Source organism: Alternaria viburni (assembly GCF_023758015.1).
Source record: "Alternaria viburni strain BMP 2772 chromosome Unknown scaffold_13, whole genome shotgun sequence".
NCBI lineage: Eukaryota > Fungi > Ascomycota > Dothideomycetes > Pleosporales > Pleosporaceae > Alternaria > Alternaria viburni.
The window spans coordinates 117,266-134,954 of NW_026055782.1; the positions used below are offsets into that span (position 1 = coordinate 117,266).

Here is a 17,689-nt window from a genome sequence, read left to right on the forward strand (position 1 = left end):
CATGGGTCGCGGAGCCTACGACACCACTGGCACCCCCAAGCCTCCTCCACCACCGCCCAAATAAGATGCACCATTACCTCTCGACGGAGCAATTCTTTTTTCGCCTGCCGCCATTGCCTGCTTCCTCGCAATGCCATCACATTGGCAAGCTACTTGTTCCGTTGGGACTAAAGGGATCCATCCCACGCCTCGTAAGTCACAGACACGTCGCACCCTGCATGAACACGTCAACTAACAATGACTCAGTCCCGCGTACAACACATTTCCAGCGCATTCACCGCGCCGATTTCTGGGTCTACGGCGCATCTTCTTCCACGGAGCCTCTTGGACTTTACGCACTTTAATCATCGGCGACCATTTCGATTCTTCAGCGACCTAATACCCCTGCGACTTCGGCTACCGGCGTTATCAAGCGACTCTCATCGCACAGCCTCCTCACTCTCTTGCGTCACACGTTCAGCGACATTCCCTTACGGCAAAAAAGTTCTTTTCATCGGCGTTCTTATAGACGGTTGGGCCCAGGCATAGATACCAAAAACGGACCTTCATTTCTTTCTTTCGGACAGCGCACTCGGGTAGATTGATCGTCGCCAGCCTTCATTGGCACTCATGGCACGAGTTGTATTGTACTATAGCGCGTTGGAGTGGTCGAATCGGCGACCACGACTCAACGGACTTGTTTTCTTTAGACGGCTCCTCATGAACGACATGCATGGGCCGCTCTCCCCATAGCTTTGGACATTAGACTGAGCGCCTGGGCCATTGTACTTGTGTCTCGCGACTCAACTGGCTGAAGTTTAGACTAATCAACATCTACTACTATCACATTCTCCTCCACGATGATGACATTGCCTGTGCTGTGATCGCTTTCACCCACCCCCATGGTACTCCCGTCACACGTGTGGCGCTGCGGATCTCCGTCGCGGGTACATCGAAAGGCCTTAGCGATCCGCATGCAGCGGAATCGAGCGGCGACCCTGGTTCGTGCTACCTGGTGGGTGTTTTGCCAGACGTTGCGGGCGCTGGACTGGGTAGCTTCGAGGCTTGGCGGGCAGAGTGGAGACATGGCACTGCACCCCACGAATACGGCGCGCCGAATTGCAACCTCACCACAGCTCCACCACCAACCCAGCCGTCTCTTTGCAGCTAGCTACTCTCCCGTACACAAGCCTCACCACCCACCATGGCCAACATCAACTGGCGGACCATCAACATCGACGCCTTGGACCCCGACAGCCCCGCCAACTTCGACCTAAGCTCCCTCGCTCCCGCCGTTGCGCCTGTCTCGACGGCCGATGTCCAGACCAACGCCCAGTCAATACGGCAGCTGCTACGCGGTGGTGACAATGAGGGCGCCCTCCAGAGTGCCTTAGAGAACCCCCCATATGGCGCAGACGACAAAGGAAAGGTACGTTGCGCCTCTGCATAGCTCGAGACAGCTCTAGAAGCTCCAGAGACAACTCAGAGACACGACACTCCCAGTCCAGCGGTTTGGATGTCTCTCCAGATATAGACACCTGGTCACATCACCACCGCGTCTCTGGACTTGGGCTACCGACGACCAGGTCGGCGACATTGCACCACCCAGGACCAAGCTGACAAGTCCACCACCACAGGAAGTCCACCTTTCCGTCGTCATCGAGATCCTACAATCCATACGCCAGTCAGACATGTCACCAATGCTCAGCCGGATATATGGTGCGCCGGGTGGAACCGAAGCATTGGACGTCCTGATGAAGTACATGTACGTCCACCGTCTCGTTTGGGTCTCTCACAAGCCTCACCGCCCACCGACCTCTACTGCCCATCGTGCCTTCCCGCATCACCACGCGCCACCGTCGTACATCCAGAAACATAGACTAACGAAAGTACTTGCAGTTACAAAGGCATGGCACAGGGAGCACCATCAGGCACCAAGCGCGACATCACCCCCCAACCGACCGGCTTCTCGCAGATTCATACTCGTGGCGGCGGCGAGGGTGGCGGCCAAGCCATGAGCGTACTGCTCAGCTGGCATGAGAAGGTACGACCCCACGCACCTTCCTCGTTATTTGAAACTTCCCGCCCACCGGGTCACATCCCACGCTCTCCCACACCACATCTATTTTTTGTTTCGTCACTAACACACCTCAGCTTGTGGAGATAGCAGGCCCAGGTTCCATTTCTAGGGTTATGAGCGATCGCCGGACAGTTTGAAGTCGTGCTCGCAATTGCAACCACGGCGAAGCGTCATTTCCAAATAAACTCATGGCTGGCTAATCGCTAGCTCATCACCTCGATAGCGTTCAATCGATATGGACGCGCACACAATTAGGCCCAACGGCAAAAGCAGAACCCGAACAAATCAAGACACGTCCTCTAGCCCACGGCTTTCTCTCCCGTCTTCCTGCCTAGATACTTCTGAACCCAAAAATTTCACAACAAGCATATCCTCCAGCGCGCAACATTGACCACGCAAGCCATCGCGATCTCTCGCAATTTTCCTCTCGTTCCCAATGACGCCGCAATCCATGTCCATGCACAACTCACTGCGCGCACAGACAACCAGCCTTCCTACCGGCCTTGCATCATTCCCCAAACCCTTCTTCAGCCCTACTTATCCCTCCCTTCGCAGACGCATCCTCATTTCGCGGACACGGGAACCGCTTTCACGCTAGCCCGCGTAACTTTGATTAAAGCGGCAAGCCCAGCGCAACGCCAACACTGCCCTATCGACCGCGGCATAGCTTCCACGCGAAGTCTCGTGTTGTACTAGCGTCAGCTTCCCTTCCAGCCCGACGCTTTTCCCACGCTAGCTTCCCAGATAGGAAAGTACCTAGGATGGGCGGGCAGGACGTGGTACGCTATACCTAGTAAAGACGCCGTTGGGTGCTGAAACACCGTTGGCACGGGTTGCGAGTGATGATCTCAATTCTTTGACAGACCGACACCACTCGAAGTTTATAGGTGGGATTATTTGAAACGACGACGCGACGGGGAGGAAGTTTGTCATGGGCTTTATCGATTAGGCAGGCAGTGGGATGATGTGGTACGTATGATTTGTCGCAGTTGTGTATATGCAAGCTTTCGCTATGTAACACAGGAAACACGAGATATGCTTGTTTCGGTCGCGAAGACCTTGGGTTTGGGTTGGAATGTTAGTTGCGCTGTTGCTGGTGCGGTGCGGTTGCTGGACTGGAATGCACGCGACTGGAATGACAGCTCCCAATCTGTTTGACGCGCGCGCGCTGAACAGGGCTTGGTTCGTTTGATGCGCGAACGTGTTTCTAGAAAGCGTACCTGGAAGGGTACAAGGTGGGCTCGGGGGTTATGCGTAGGGCTGCGACATGTCATTACGCCGAGCTTGAGCGCTTTTCTCCGTACCCTCCCCCGTCTTCCGTTTGTCATATGACTTATGACCAAGGCAATCACAAAGGAACCTTTTCATCGAGTTTCAAATCGCCATCGAGATAATATTTGCAAAGTTGGGTTTAAGATGGCAAATTCAGTACAGCTGTCAAATCTTGGGCGACAGGCGAGAAGATATGGGACTGGTAGGTAGGTGTGGCACGCAGGTAGAGTTCTAGCGATTGAGATTGATTTGATTACAAGTACCCTTGGTACCTCGGTCCCACAATCGGCACATCACCGGCATTAACACCGTCGCGATCTCGCCTCCTCGGTACAATAATACAACAGCACCCATCCATCATCTCCAACAATCTCCAATTCTCCCCCTCGTCTCATCACCTGCGTCTCACATGACCACCCGCTCATGCAAACCCTTCAGCTTCCAGGTTTAGTAACGTTGTAGTTTGGGATTCAGAACAAGCAAACCTGGCACCTTGTCTGCATTGAAATGCGATCGGTCGGAGCTGTCGCTGTCGCATGTTTACAGGGAACACGGGTTCGGAACCCACGTGGGAAATGTGTTGCAGTGGGGCTTATGTCAGACGACGTTCTTGGGTATGACATGCAGATGGAGTGTCCGTGTCGGGGCTGCCGAGGAAGAGGGTAGGTTGACGCGACGTTGGGTTTCAGAGTTGAGGAGGCTGACGGGGAGGGCGTCGGATCCGCTGTGCTGATGCTGGAGGGGAGCGGAGCCGCGTGGAGGCTGTTTGTATGCGTGAGGCTGGGTGTATGTATGAACAAGCCGGTGTCATAGGCGTTGGAAGCTTGATGATCGATATAGTTGCTCTTCGTGGACAGAACCTTTCCTTGAGGTGAGGTTGAGGTGAGTTGTGGCGGTAAGCCGGACGGAGACCTAGGACAGTTTCTTCCTTTGCTGCAATGATGATGCCGATGAAGATGACGATATTTCTTGTTCTCTAGGTATTACAGATGAAGCGATGTTTGCCTACCGATGCCTGGTTGCACCTCTGCGAGCATAACAAACCATATTATCAAGAATCGAGGCTGGTTGTCGAGATCACATTTTCCCTACATCGCGTTGATTCACGGAGTCGTCTTACCAAGAACTCCAATACTTCCCCCCGAGGTCTCTTTCTTGCTCTACGCATATCTCCCGTATTCGCATACGCTTTCGCAACCTCCTTGACTCTTGTCACAATACTCGCAATCTCATCCTCTCACAGTCATGTTTTCTTTTTCTTTTCATGACTCTGCTGCTGACTCTCGCAACTTTCACAATGCACACGACTCCTGCTCTTTCACCTCTATCCTCTAATCTCACCACATCATTACTCGCAAAACAACTGCGTCATGGCCCTCTTTCCAAGCCATGCAACAAACCCACCTGTTTTTGCTCTTTCCACCCATAACCATGGTGTCCCCACCTCCATTCTACATATACAACACTCCACGTCATCGTGGCTTCTACGCTACTATCTCTCGCTCCCTCCCGTCCCTCCCGAGATCTACCCTTTCCTTCTTTTCGTATCATTCTTATCGCTCGCAAGCCCTGTAAGCCTCTCCGTCACCATGGCTTGCCGTGGCTTGACGTGGCTTGAACTCTCACAGGGTCTCCTTTCTTTTTTCTTGCTTTTTGCTCCCGTGAAGAAAGTGGTGTGACGATGGTGGGTACGGGGAAGCGAGTGTTGGTTTCATAATCTTCCTATGGGTGTGCATTGGGCCGTCGTTCCGGCAAAAGGAACGTCGTGGTGGCGTTGGGTTGGAATGAGGCTGGCACCGGGGATGTGGGTGGTGGCGTGATAGGGATGGGGACCTGAGGGAGGGTATGCGGCAGTGGAATAGGTCTTGGTAGAGGCATGTATGGGGTGTTGAGTATGAGATAGCTACTGTGGAGAAACTCTTAGGTCTCATAGCCCTAATTACCTTATGCAAGAAAAGGTCTAAACAGGTCTGCAGACTACGTTAACCTAAAGGCTTGCAAAGTAGGTAACCTAACGTTAACGTAGGCTCTAGGCTGTTTAGCTTTTCCCTGGGTTGGCGTGTGATGGCGTGCAGCTCATCGACAAGATACGCAGCGAGGGCTTGAACTTGTAGGCTAACCGTGCACCCGCGACCCCAAGTAGCTGAGTAGGGACATAGGTCGACACTCTCTGCGTTGAAGAGATTGCTATACGTGAGTAGCATTGTCACCTTGTTGTATGACATGTCCATCTCTAGGCATCAGCCTCAATCTTTCATGAAGAAGACAACATCACAGCATGCACATCCAGGATCGACATTTTACAACAGTGCATCCACGTCAGCCTAGGAAAACGCTGAACACCGTGGAGCCTACATTATGATAAAACCATACAAAGCAGGTGGCCCAAGGTCAACGTAGGCTCCAGGGTGTTCAGTTTTTCCTATTGTATGTGGTGCATCATCAACATAGCTAACGCAAACGATCGAAGAATTACTATTATTCATTCTCATCCAAGTAAAACAAGCTACCAGGGTATCAATACGTAATATCCCACTCATGCCTAAACGCCATCAAATACCGAAATACCTTCACCAAACCCTCATCTAGACTCCTGGGGACTCAACGGCCTTTCGCTGATGAAATCCTTGTTCTTGTCCAGTAACTCCTCACTGCGTTGCCTTATCATCTCATCCCTATCCGGATCGCTTTCCTGTAGCGCCCTCCGCACTTCGGCCCTGTTCCGCTCTATAAGCGTCTCGATAGGCGTCTCTTCAATAACGGTCTCTTCAACAGGACCATGCACAGCACCCCCACTTCCCCACCTTCCGAGGGCAGGTGGGTCTGCGGGTCCGTCTCTGACAACGCTGATGTCTGTCTTGTGCTTCTTCTTCAGCTTGTTCAATTCCGAATCCCGACGAGGAGTCCAGGGACCGGGACGACTGGAAGGACCGCCACGGGAAGAAGGACCGGCATGGGAATTGTATGTGGGAGGAGCCGATCGGACTGGAGTTCCGTCTTTGTACGCGGTGACGACAGAGGGTGACTTGCTTATGTTCTGCAATTCATGATTCTGTTGGGGAGTCGAAGGGCCGGGACGAGAGGGACCAGGAAAAGCGGGGACGGAACGGGAATCGGATGTGATGGTTTTGCGAAGCCAATTCTATACGGCATTGCCCTTCGGTTCGGGCTCTGCGCCATCTTGAGCGCCATCAAGATGACGGGCATGTGCGGAGAAGACTCCGAGCTTGTCGATGTGGTTCAGCGAATGCCATAGGAGATATGTGCTAGACAAATGAGTCAGTAAGAGTGGTACGATAGCACCTCATACAAGGGAAAAACTGAACACCCTAGAGGCTACATCAAGAAGAAAACCTGCAAATTAGGTGGCCTAACGTCGATGTAGGCTCCACCCCTGTCCAGGTTTTCCCTAGGTTGACGTGATAGGACCGATAGAGGTGCCTTACCTGACAAAAGTGAAGATCATGCCCGGCCACAAGAACACAACACTAGCAATCGCCCGCCCATTCTTGTTGTAAGCGAGCGGAGTCTCACCGGCCTTCTTGAACTGCGACAACAGGCCCTGTCCGCGCTCGAAGTCCGTGCCGGTAAGGTGCGCACTCTTGCTCGCGGTGATGTAAGTGTATGCAAGGGCGTCGGAGAGCGTAAGCATGCAAGCAAAGACTGAGCAAGCTTTCCAAGCGTTGATGACGCCTCTCGACTCTTTTCGCTCGGGCCAGAAGAGATCGAAGAAGAAGGCGGCACCGAAAATGGTGGCGACGAAGATACCAACGAAGATGTTGTACGATGCGATGCCAACGAAGTTGTTGTTGTGGATCATGACGTTGCGGTCGAGCTTTGAGACGAACTTCTGCTGGTCGACGTAGTCTGCTGGATGTTAGATGATGTTCAAGTTGGAAGATAGCAGACGCTTGTCGTCGCCACCATGAGTGTCGCCACCATGAGTAGAGATGGAGAGAGATGTCATACCAGACAGCGCAGCCGTTCCCAGACTCTCACTGACAACGCAGAGAATCATGGCGAGTTGGTAGATGATGAACTTTGTCCGACGGTTGTGGTACGTGTTGTTCCACATGTAGCCAGACTTGAACTTGCCCCACTGCATCTCCTTCATGTCGAGACCCCATATTACCGCCATCGTGACTGGATATGGATGCTAGTAATGAGATGAAAGATGGGGTTGCCTAACGAAGTGCGCGCGATGAGTTGGCTGGAGAGAAGGATAACAAGTGAAGCGCGGGAAGGCCGGATAGAATACACCTCCGGCGTATTGGTCGCGATAGCCAGGAAACTTGTCTGTAAGGTAAGCACCGCGCGAGTATCGAGCCTCCCCGAGGTCCCACGGGCAGTTGCATACTTAAGGGTCCTCTTTCCTGGCCACTCCACACCACCTACGTCGCGCCTCCACCCTCTCCGTCAGCCATCACCGACGCAATCGAAATCTTTCAATGTTAAATCCGTCTCCAGACCCGCCCAGTCCACAAGGGAAACAAGCACCCGCCAACCGTCGCGGTGCTAGCGTCGATCCTACGCCATCGTTGCTTCGCAGAAGCTTATCACTTCCGCGCGCAGCCCCAGACCCACGAATAACAGCGCGAAAGCAGTATTAATCAGCGTCTCGGCTGGGGTCGGCGAAAAGATCACGATGGGAAAGTTGAAAGATGATTGGGAAATGTGGTTGGGAGGAGGGTGGGTGCGACGTCATCGAGCGGGATGTCGGTGGGGACTTGCTTAGCGAGAGTGCTTAGTGCACGGGTGGGGCGTTCACGTCATTTGTTGCACTTTCTGCACGGAAGGGGCTTGATGTCACACGATTTTGAAGATTGTGACTGCGGTAGAAATGTCCGCTGTTGGATGTCGCGCACGTCATCGAAGGACTGCTGCTGGAGCAGAGTCTGTCCCTTCGAGGCATATGAGCTGTGAGTCTACCCACGGACAATATCTAGGTATTTTCTCGAGTGTCTTCTCTAATCCGGGTTCTGTAGCCACGAAACCCAGATCCAACTATGTGGCATAGGCCTCACCCGACATCTCGACCTCTGTGACATAGCCGACAACGCCTCTCTCCACCCCACTCATCTATGCGCTACCCATAACAAGAGCTCTGTTATCTTGGAAGATTTCGTGTAGATATATCTTATTCCTCCGCCCATCGTCCAGAACCGAACTTCGAAGTCTCAGAGACCGGAATGAAGCTGTGCCTGGGGCTGGGGCCGGATTAGGGACGTCTTTGATCCTGAACAACAAGTGTACACCAACTCTCAAATGCCTGGGATAATTGTTTCTGAAGATCACAATTTCAGTGACATGCTTGGTACCCAGCTCTGCCTTGTGTTGGAAAAGCAAGAAAGCGAGCGTGCGACCCAATGGAGAGCCTGGGGTGCGTCAGCGTCGTTACCACCCACAACCCTTGGGTGTCGTATGGGAGTAGGCCAGGACTGGTTCCGTCCTGTTTGCTCTTGGGCAATGTAAGGCGCTCAAGACTACTCACCAAGTAGCGCCGGGCCTTCCTCGTCGTACATGTTGGCTATCACACCAGGCCAGTACGGTACCTCTTTGAGACCATGATTCTTCAACACTCTGTTGATGAGAGCGAGAGTCATCGTATTCTTGATGGTGAGCACAAGATAATATTTGAGGCTTTTGGGGTCAATATTGCCGCGAAGCCAGTACGCCATCATGATGTCCGAGGCGCGCTTGAGCTCCGGGAGGCTAGCTTCTGCTGGGCTGTCATCCCAATTTGCCAGTGCTGCTGTTTTAGGGTTGAGGAAGTCGAGACCAATGATCACTTTGAGCTGTTAGTATGTCTCCTAGTATGGTGTGCGTGAGTAGAGCCGGTAGCGCACGAAGGTGAGTCTACGTCCACTCGGAGATACTTACGTCCGCCTCGTTGGTTGATACCGAATCGAACATGCGCACCGGTACACCGCTCCCAAACACCATTGATGTCGTAGTACTGGTTTTGCGCCGCAAGAGTGTCTCCATCGTCATCTTCGGCGCGCTCGTTGTAGTGTTCTATGCTGTAACACACATTATCTCCGCCTTTTGTATGGGGCCTGGAATTGATACCAAGATCCTGGAACATAGTTCCTATAAAAGGTCAGTATCTATCAAGAACGATATCCAACCCTGAAGACTTTCAAGGAGGAATAGGAATGAACGCCCTCGCGCAATCGACGTACCGACCTTGTTGACATGGTAATCTTCGTTATCATCGGCAAATTGGCAATGCGATTTCTGGTCATATTCGCCAGTAAACCAACCCCAGAGACTTATCTCACTTGTGAGCGCGGCATCGGGCCATTGATTGCGCGCCGAAGGCGGTGTTCGTGTGTCCATATTTAGTCTACCAGCAGCTTCGTCCGTGGCTTCGAGTCGACATATCAAATCATCTCCCTTCTGGCGGGCTGCAGCCCATTCTGCGTCATCCGCGACCTTCTCAGGTTCCCATAGGACGTGTACCTTGGTAGGCTCATCGCTGGCTATATCTTGGGTAAGAGCGATCGAAGCCACGACAGCTATGAGCGTTAAATAGAGTCTCATGGTGGGCTGAGCAGAAAGCCCAGGTGATTTTGAACAGACTTGAGTAGATTGAAAAGAGATATCGGAGTTTTTAGCGATGTGTGCTGAGCCAGAGTGGGGCAGCAAACCACCGCCATTCCTCTCACTAGAGATTGCAACATGACAAGGGAGATAGATAAGGAAACTGACATTCTAGGGTATCGTGGCTTCCCAGTAGACACCAGCGCCACGCAGATTCAGACCAGCCGCCCATACCCATATCGTACATCCAAACGCATAATAGCCAGTCGTTCTAACATCTTAACGAACCTCTTATTCAATCATCCTTCTCATCATCGTCATCATCATCCCCCTTCCCAGGCACAGTCTCCATCTCCACCTCACCCTGCACCTTGCCCTTTCCATCCTTCTGCACAATACGATACTTGCCCCCCTCCCAAAGATCCTTGAACGTAAGTTCCTTGGTCCTGCCGAGACTCTCAATCGCACCGATACGCTCGAGCGTCGCTTCCAGGAAGTCTTCAAAGCCGGGCTCGGCGCAGATCTCGTTGAAGGCGCGTTGCATGGGCACAGAGTCGGCGCGGACAACGGCGTGTGAGTCGATGGAGAAGATGGAGAGGTCGTGGTGCTGGCGGATGAAGTCGGAACGCGTCATGATGAAGCGGGCGCGGTGCAGCGGGAAGGAAGGCAGGATGTGGCCTTCTTTTGGGTCGTAGGTTGATTCCATGTCGTGGTAGAGTTTGTAGAGGGCGTTGGCTAGGACCATGGCTGTGGACTGTGTGGGTTAGTCAGACATATTGATAGACGAATGTTTGTATACGTACAGCGTATTTCTGCTGGTCCATGACATCGTCGTCCATCTCCTCCCCGAGAATCGCGCAGTTGTTTAGGAACCAGATCTTTTCCATTTCGCAGATGCTGTTGCATTTTGCGACCATGTCTTCTGACTTGGCGACGCGATTGAGGAAGGTGAGGCGTCCGCCGACTTTGTCATATACTTCTTCGAGGATGGAGTCTTTTACCTTCTCGCCGTAGTACTTCATTCGGTAGTTCCTCAAGGCTTGCATGGCGCGGTCTTTGCTCAGGTCCTTGATCTGATGCACTTCCATGCGGGTCGCATACTGCTTCAAACGTTCGAATACCCAGTACTTGTCGGAGTTGATGATGACGGTTGCGAGGTTGGCGGCCGCCCACTGCTCCGCTCGCTGTTGGATGAGTTCGAGAAGGTCTCTACCGTCGTCGTTGTCTCGAATCAAATGTGCGGAATTGATGATGAGAATGAGCGGTCGTCCAACAGTCGCGCGTCGTCGCAAAGCCACTTTTTCGAGCTTGTTGAACGCACGCTCAATGTCAAGGATGGCGCCCGCATCGCGTGGACCGCGGATAGAGAAAAGCGATCCGATGTTGTCTTCGTGGTACTCAAAATCGAGACAGCGACCTAGCCGTACACGGAAGACTTCGAGATCTGCATGGGCTTCCATCATCGAGCATCCCTCACCATTGATCTTATCCATGGCATCGATGAGCATGGAAGTCTTCCCAGTCCCTTTCTCGCCAAGAAGGAGATGGTAACGTCCTTTTGTCTCGCCCCAGACGATCTTGTCAATCCTTTCCTGCTCATCACGTGGAATCCAGCGATCATAGTCTTTATCATCACCGTCCAGGTCCTTGCTGACTTGTAGTCGAGTAGGCTCACCCGCTTTCGGCATCTCCTTTCCAGTAGCTGCAAGCTCTAATACAGGATCGCCTTCCCGAAAAGCGTTCTCCATCTTTTCAAGCACGTTCCATTTGTAGTACTTAGTATACCCGATGCCGACGCATCCAAGGATGAAGATGCTGGCTCCGGTAGTAGCAGCAGCCTCAAACATCTTCCAGGCTGTGCTTTTCCATTCTGCCTTCTTTTTCTCGCGTTTCTCCTCTTGCTGCTCTTCCTCTTCCTCCAGACGCTCTGCAGCGTCGTCAATGGGGTTTGGCGCATCGTTGCCAGGAGTCGGAGGACCGGATTGGCCACTCAGAGCGCGCGCCAAAGAGGGCTGGCATAACCTTGTTCTTTGCAGTACCGGGCCAGCCTGCTGAGACCGATACGCGAAAGGTTGTCGTGTCAACGCGGCATGAGCGCGTGTGATATGTCGTAGCATTAACATTATTGCGCTGGCGCGTTCCAAGTCACGTTGGTGTCGCGTGTTTTCCAATGTTACACGTGTCAAACGTAGGCGCAGCCAGAGGTTCAACAGACGTGGAATGGACTAGGAAAGGAATGAATGAGAGTTAAACGAGAGACAGACGCGTGAAAGGAGAGATGATTGAGATGGACGGGACGAGATTGGAGGAGAGGGACGCCAAAGGAGGTACCGCGGCCTTGTTACGCTGGTGTTGCGATAATTTGCCGCAGGGGCCAAGTGCGAGTGCCAAGTGCGAACGGCAGGAGCGACCGTGGTGACAGCATGGTGGAACTCGCGTCAATCACCATATCGATAACCGACGTGAAGACAGACACCCGTGGACGGCGTGTAGGACATGGCGACTCCAGTACTCCGGAGTCAACGCGATATTGCTGACCCCCGGTGCATGGGGGCCGTTTTCCCGATGACATGCCTGTGGCCTCGGAAGTGGAGAGCGAGCTTAGCGGACCATCCCGGCGCCCTCAAGAAAAATATTCTGGAGACATGACCGGAGAGTCACCTCTCTCCCCATCACTCGCCGCATGTCATTGTACATTAATGCGCCATTCCTGTATATCTCCTTCCTTCCCTAGACCGATTCCCTCTTTCCCCAGTCGTTCTTTCCCGGCGTCGTAGTGTTTCTCGACATATCCACAGCCCGCCATCATGGCCGCTAGTACCAATGACGCTTCCAAGTCTGGTGAGCTTCCCGCCCGCACACGACCGCGATGGAAATTTATTCCCAGGCGCAATAACTCTTTTTGCACCCCATGGCTAACATCAATGGCAACGCAGAGGTCGAGAAGACGCCCAGCAAAGACGTCACCACAGAGGGGCAGAATGAGGGCACAGAGGAAGATGGCGCTGGCCAGCAGCCAGACAGTATGTCAATTGATTTATCATGTGTAGGAAATATCTACTAATGTCGTAGACATCTTCCAGGTCACCATCAAGCTCCCACACGAGCCGTTCGAGATGCCGATAACGGTGCGTATTGAGAGTTAGAAAAGAAAATATAGACGACAAACTCACGACTCCAGATCTCAACCGCCGAGCAGGTGCAAGACCTCCGTCAGAGCATCATCGAGACGCCCCACACGTTCCAGTACTCGTGCTTCCACTTGGAGCACGACGGCAAGCGGATCAACGATTACGTCGAACTCTCTGAAGTCGAGGGACTGAAGGCCGATTCGGTACTCACCCTGGTGGAGGACCCATACACAGAGAAGGAGGCGCGGTTACATGTGGTCCGCGTACGCGAGCTCATCGGCGCCGCCGGTGACCGTACCGATGCGCTGCACGGTATCATGGCTGGTCTGTCACTGCACGACACTGTTGGCCACGAGCAGATCTCCAAGCCCAAGCAGGACGGCCCGGAGCAGTCGCCGTTGGCGGACTACGACTTCAAGGCATCGGGCAACATCAAGAACCTGCTGCCGCCCACCGAGGAAGCCGCGCCCAAGACGATCAAATCCATCGCCGTATCGCCCTGGAATCCCCCGCCATACCACCTCCGCTCCAAGGGCCACCTGCTGTACCTGGTAGTTACGACCAACGAGAACGAGCAGCACCACATCACAGCTCACGTCTCCGGCTTCTATGTCAACAAGTCGTCGAATGCCAGTTTCGACCCCTTCCCGCGCCAGCCACCAAAGGACAAGCAGGCACACTCGCTCCTCACCCTCCTCGAGGACCTGTCGCCATCTTTCCGCGCTTCGTTCCAGGAATTGCTCGAGCACAATGCGAAGAAGGAGCTACTTACCATCTTCCAGCTCTCCAACGCCATCCCCGCCAACCCATGGTTGGTCCCCGCACCCACGTCATCCCTCACCCCACACCAGCCGGATCTCGCGCGGACACAGGAGAGCTATCTGATCTCGGGTGTTGAGAACACCGAGACCCTCCGCGACTGGAATGAGGAGTTCCAGTCGACGAGGGAGATGCCCAAGGAGGCTGTCCACGACCGCGTCTTCCGCGAGCGCCTCACGTCAAAGCTGTTTGCCGACTACAACGATGCCGCGACCCGCGGTGCCATGCTGGTAGCACGGGGCGAGATTGCGCCTCTCAACCCTACCGAGGCCAAGGATGCGCAGATCTTCGTGTACAACAACATCTTCTACTCCTTCGGCGCTGATGGCGTAGGCACATTCGGCGCTGAGGGCGGTGACGAGGCTGCGCGCGTGGCTGTGGGCAAGGACGTTTTCGGTGTCCGCGCTGTGAACAACCTCGACATCAACAACCTCTTCACCTCCGGAACCGTCGTCGTCGACTACCAAGGAAAGCGCATTGTTGGCCAGAGCATAGTGCCCGGTATCTTCAAGCAGCGCGACCCCGGCGAGCACCAGATCGATTACGGTGCGGTTGAGGGCAAGGAGATTGTCGCCGATGACAAGTCGTTCGTCCCTCTGTTCGAGCAGCTCTCCAAGGCGCTGCGCGTCAAGAAGCATCCTGTCTGGGACAAGGACAATGTCCGTCACGAGCTGGAGGGAAGTGTTGAGACTAAGGGTCTGATCGGCACCGACGGCAGGCGGTACGCTCTGGACCTCTACCGCCTCACACCTCTCGATGTTGCCTGGATAGAGGCACACTGGACCGAGCCCAGCAAGGAGGGCGAGAAGGAGGCGACAGACAAGGACTACCCCCACCGCATGACAACTCTCCGCCCTGAGCTCGTAGAGTCATACGGCAGGGTCAAGCTCCGCGAGTACGTCAAGGAGCAGATGGCCAAGAAGACCACAAAGAAGGACGAAACCCCTGCGAAGGAGGCCAAGGCTGAAGAGAGCTCGTCTGAGGAGGAATCTTCGGAAGAGGAGTCATCTGAGGAGGAGTCTTCTTCGGAAGAGGAGGACTCTGATGAAGAGAAGGAGAAGATGCCCAAGGCCAAGAAAATCTCCAAGGCGGAGAGGAAGGCCGCGGAGAAGGCTGCCAAGGTTGCCAAGAAGGAGACCGAGGAGAAGAAGCCTGAGGCCGAAGACCCTGAGCAGGAGCGTGTCGACATTTCCGGATTCTCCTTCGCGCTCAACCCTGATGTTTTCTCGGGCCAGAACCCGCAATCAGAGGAGGACAAGAAGGAGTGGGCTCAGGACGAGGCTGAGGTCCGCGCTGCTTGCGAGCACCTCACTTCGGAGGTCATTCCTCGCATGGTCCAGGAGCTCAAGGAGGGCGAAGTTGGTTTCCCAATGGACGGCCAGTCCCTGAGCAACCTTCTGCACAAGCGGGGTGTGAACATGCGCTACCTTGGAAAGCTTGCTGAGCTGGCTGACAAGCCTGACCCAAGGCTTCAGGCCTTGAAGCGTCTCATCATCCAGGAGATGATTGCACGTGGCTTCAAGCACTTTGCCAACTCCAAACTGCGCAACGTGTCTGCGCCTTTCGCAGCACCCGCAGCCGCCCATCTCCTCAACTGCTTGCTCGGAGCCGATGTTAGCGCTAAGCCTGTGGCTGAGTGCGACAGCAGCCTCAAGAAGATGTACCCCGAGGATGACTTTAGCTTTGAGAAGCTCACACCTGAGGCCCTCAAGAAGGAGGTCGTAGCTCAGGTTGCCCTACGATTCCGCTACGATCTCGGTCAGTCGTGGATCGAGTCTGGCAAGGAGATGCAGATGCTCCGTGAGGTTTCCCTCAAGCTTGGTCTCCAGTTGGAATGCAAGTCGTACGCCTTCACTAAAGAGGCCTTTGCCGCCAGCCAGCCGGCCGAGAAGCCCGCTGCGCCGCAGACCAACGGTCACTCCACATCTTCCAAGAAGAAGAAGAACAAGTCCATCAGCACCCCACCAGCCCGCACGGCTAGCCCTACTGTTCCTCTTGCTCCACAAACCTTCCACGCAGACGACATTCTGAACATTGTCCCTGTCATCAAGGAGGCTTCACCTAAGAGCTTGTTGGCTGAGGAGGCACTGGAGGCAGGTCGCATGTCCATTGCCCAGGACCAGAAGGAGCTTGGCCAAGAACTGCTCTTGGAGTCTCTCCAGCTACACGAGCAGATCTACGGTGTGCTGCACCCTGAGGTCGCCAAGGCTTACCACACCCTGTCGAACCTGCTCTACAGCCTTGATGACAAGGTCTCGGCTCTTGAGCTCGCACACAAGGCCATCATCGTGTCGGAGCGCACTCTCGGTGTCGATCACTCGGAGACTGTGCTTGCCTACCTCAACGTCGGTCTGTTCGAGCACGGTTCGGGTAACACCACTGCCGCTCTGATCTACGTCCGTCACGCGCTTGAGCTGTGGAAGATCCTCTACGGCCCCGACCACCCCGACTCCATCACAACTCTCAACAACGCCGCTGTCATGCTGCAGGCCGCGAAGATGTACCACGAGTCGCGACTCTGGTTCGAGGCCTCGCTCGCCGTCTGCGAGGAGGTCTGCGGCAAGAACTCGATCAACACAGCGACTCTGCTGTTCCAGACCGCCCAAGCTCTGGCCCTCGACAAGGACATGCGCGGTGGTGTCAACCGCATGCGCGAGTCTTACAACATCTTCAAGGAGGTGCTCGGTGCAGAGGACCGCAACACCAAGGAAGCCGAGAGCTGGCTCGAACAGCTCACCCACAGCGCTGTCTCTCAAGCCAAGCAGCTCAACGACCTCGCCAAGACGCGTATCCGTCGCATGCAGCTCCCCGGCCGCAACCCCCTGCGACCCGCTGCCGCCACTCCTTCCGCTAGCGATGCCGCTGCCGCCGCCGGTAGCCAGCGCACTGGAAGCGGCCGCGTCGACCAGCGCAAGATCGAGGATCTCCTCAAGTACATTGAGGGAGACGCGCAGAAGACACCGTCGAAAAAGAAGCCGACAAACCCCAGGAAGCGTTAAACCTGCTATGTCATGTTTCTGACGTTGTCTCATATTGTTACGAAGCTACGCCAAAAGTATACATACCACAAAAAGTGCTGTTGTTTGCGCGATAACGATCTGTATCATATCTGCAGACATGTTAGCAGCAGCGTCTCACGAATCTGATGCGCTTTCTCTTTTGGATTATAGGTATGGCTTCGGCTTGCATTCTTTGGAGTTTTTGGACTGGTTTGGTTGGTGGTTGATCTCGCCATGGGGAGATGGATGGGCATGTACTTTACGCATACCGACGACACCAAAATGCGCTCGCTGTATATCTAGATAGACCAGGGCGGATAGCTCAAGGGAACAAAATATATGTCGGATGTACATGAGGTGTATGGTATAGTAGGGTAAATAAGAGGGGTGGAAGGCATGGAAATAGGTGGGACAAGGAAGGAACTTGGACAACGAGACGACTAGATGTACTCAATACCAATGCAAGAATATCTCCTCTTCATTTACTTCACTCGCTTTACTCATGGATATATTCACGTCGTTGTTCTTCTTACATTCATTCCACCACTTCATACACGAAAAACATTAAACAGGTCTGCAGGTTACATCAAGACGAAAACCTGCAAAGTGGGTAACCTAACGTCAACGTAGGCATCTTACTACTTAATATATAAATAATACTGAATAAGTCTATAGACTACAGTAAGATAAAAACTCACAAAGTAGTTACTCTAACGTCCACGTAGGCTCTATGGTGTCCTTTTTTTATTAGGTTAACGTGTCACTCTCGACACTGTCCGAAACTATAGCACCATCAATTGATTCGGGATCTTTTATTCATCTACATTGCACAACTGTCGTTCCATCGCTGTGTTAATGAGCGAAGG

At 53.7% G+C, this 17,689-nt stretch overlaps 5 protein-coding genes across 5 annotated transcripts; 2 read left to right on the forward strand and 3 right to left on the reverse strand.

The window, feature by feature from the left end:
• Positions 1–1,183: 1,183 nt before the first annotated feature.
• On the forward strand, positions 1,184–2,196 carry J4E79_006409 (uncharacterized protein; the record flags this gene model as incomplete). Its single annotated transcript, XM_049355280.1, has 4 exons — positions 1,184–1,408; positions 1,617–1,744; positions 1,879–2,023; positions 2,134–2,196. 4 exons carry the CDS (start codon positions 1,184–1,186, stop codon positions 2,194–2,196), a joined length of 561 nt encoding a protein of 186 aa, XP_049209953.1.
• Positions 2,197–5,912: 3,716 nt separating this feature from the next.
• Positions 5,913–7,469, reverse strand: J4E79_006410 (uncharacterized protein; the record flags this gene model as incomplete). Its single annotated transcript, XM_049355281.1, has 4 exons — positions 5,913–6,368; positions 6,480–6,597; positions 6,778–7,198; positions 7,301–7,469. 4 exons carry the CDS (start codon positions 7,467–7,469, stop codon positions 5,913–5,915), a joined length of 1,164 nt encoding a protein of 387 aa, XP_049209954.1.
• Positions 7,470–8,814: 1,345 nt separating this feature from the next.
• On the reverse strand, positions 8,815–9,874 carry J4E79_006411 (uncharacterized protein; the record flags this gene model as incomplete). The annotated part of the gene is made up of 3 exons (XM_049355282.1): positions 8,815–9,119; positions 9,212–9,421; positions 9,514–9,874. 3 exons carry the CDS (start codon positions 9,872–9,874, stop codon positions 8,815–8,817), a joined length of 876 nt encoding a protein of 291 aa, XP_049209955.1.
• Positions 9,875–10,169: 295 nt separating this feature from the next.
• On the reverse strand, positions 10,170–11,991 carry J4E79_006412 (uncharacterized protein; the record flags this gene model as incomplete). Its single annotated transcript, XM_049355283.1, has 2 exons — positions 10,170–10,628; positions 10,678–11,991. The coding sequence occupies 2 exons, from the start codon at positions 11,989–11,991 to the stop codon at positions 10,170–10,172; spliced, it is 1,773 nt and encodes a 590-aa protein (XP_049209956.1).
• Positions 11,992–12,681: 690 nt separating this feature from the next.
• On the forward strand, positions 12,682–16,823 carry CLU1 (Intracellular distribution of mitochondria; the record flags this gene model as incomplete). The annotated part of the gene is made up of 4 exons (XM_049355284.1): positions 12,682–12,715; positions 12,811–12,897; positions 12,947–13,002; positions 13,056–16,823. 4 exons carry the CDS (start codon positions 12,682–12,684, stop codon positions 16,821–16,823), a joined length of 3,945 nt encoding a protein of 1,314 aa, XP_049209957.1.
• Between the last annotated feature and the right edge of the window lie 866 nt (positions 16,824–17,689).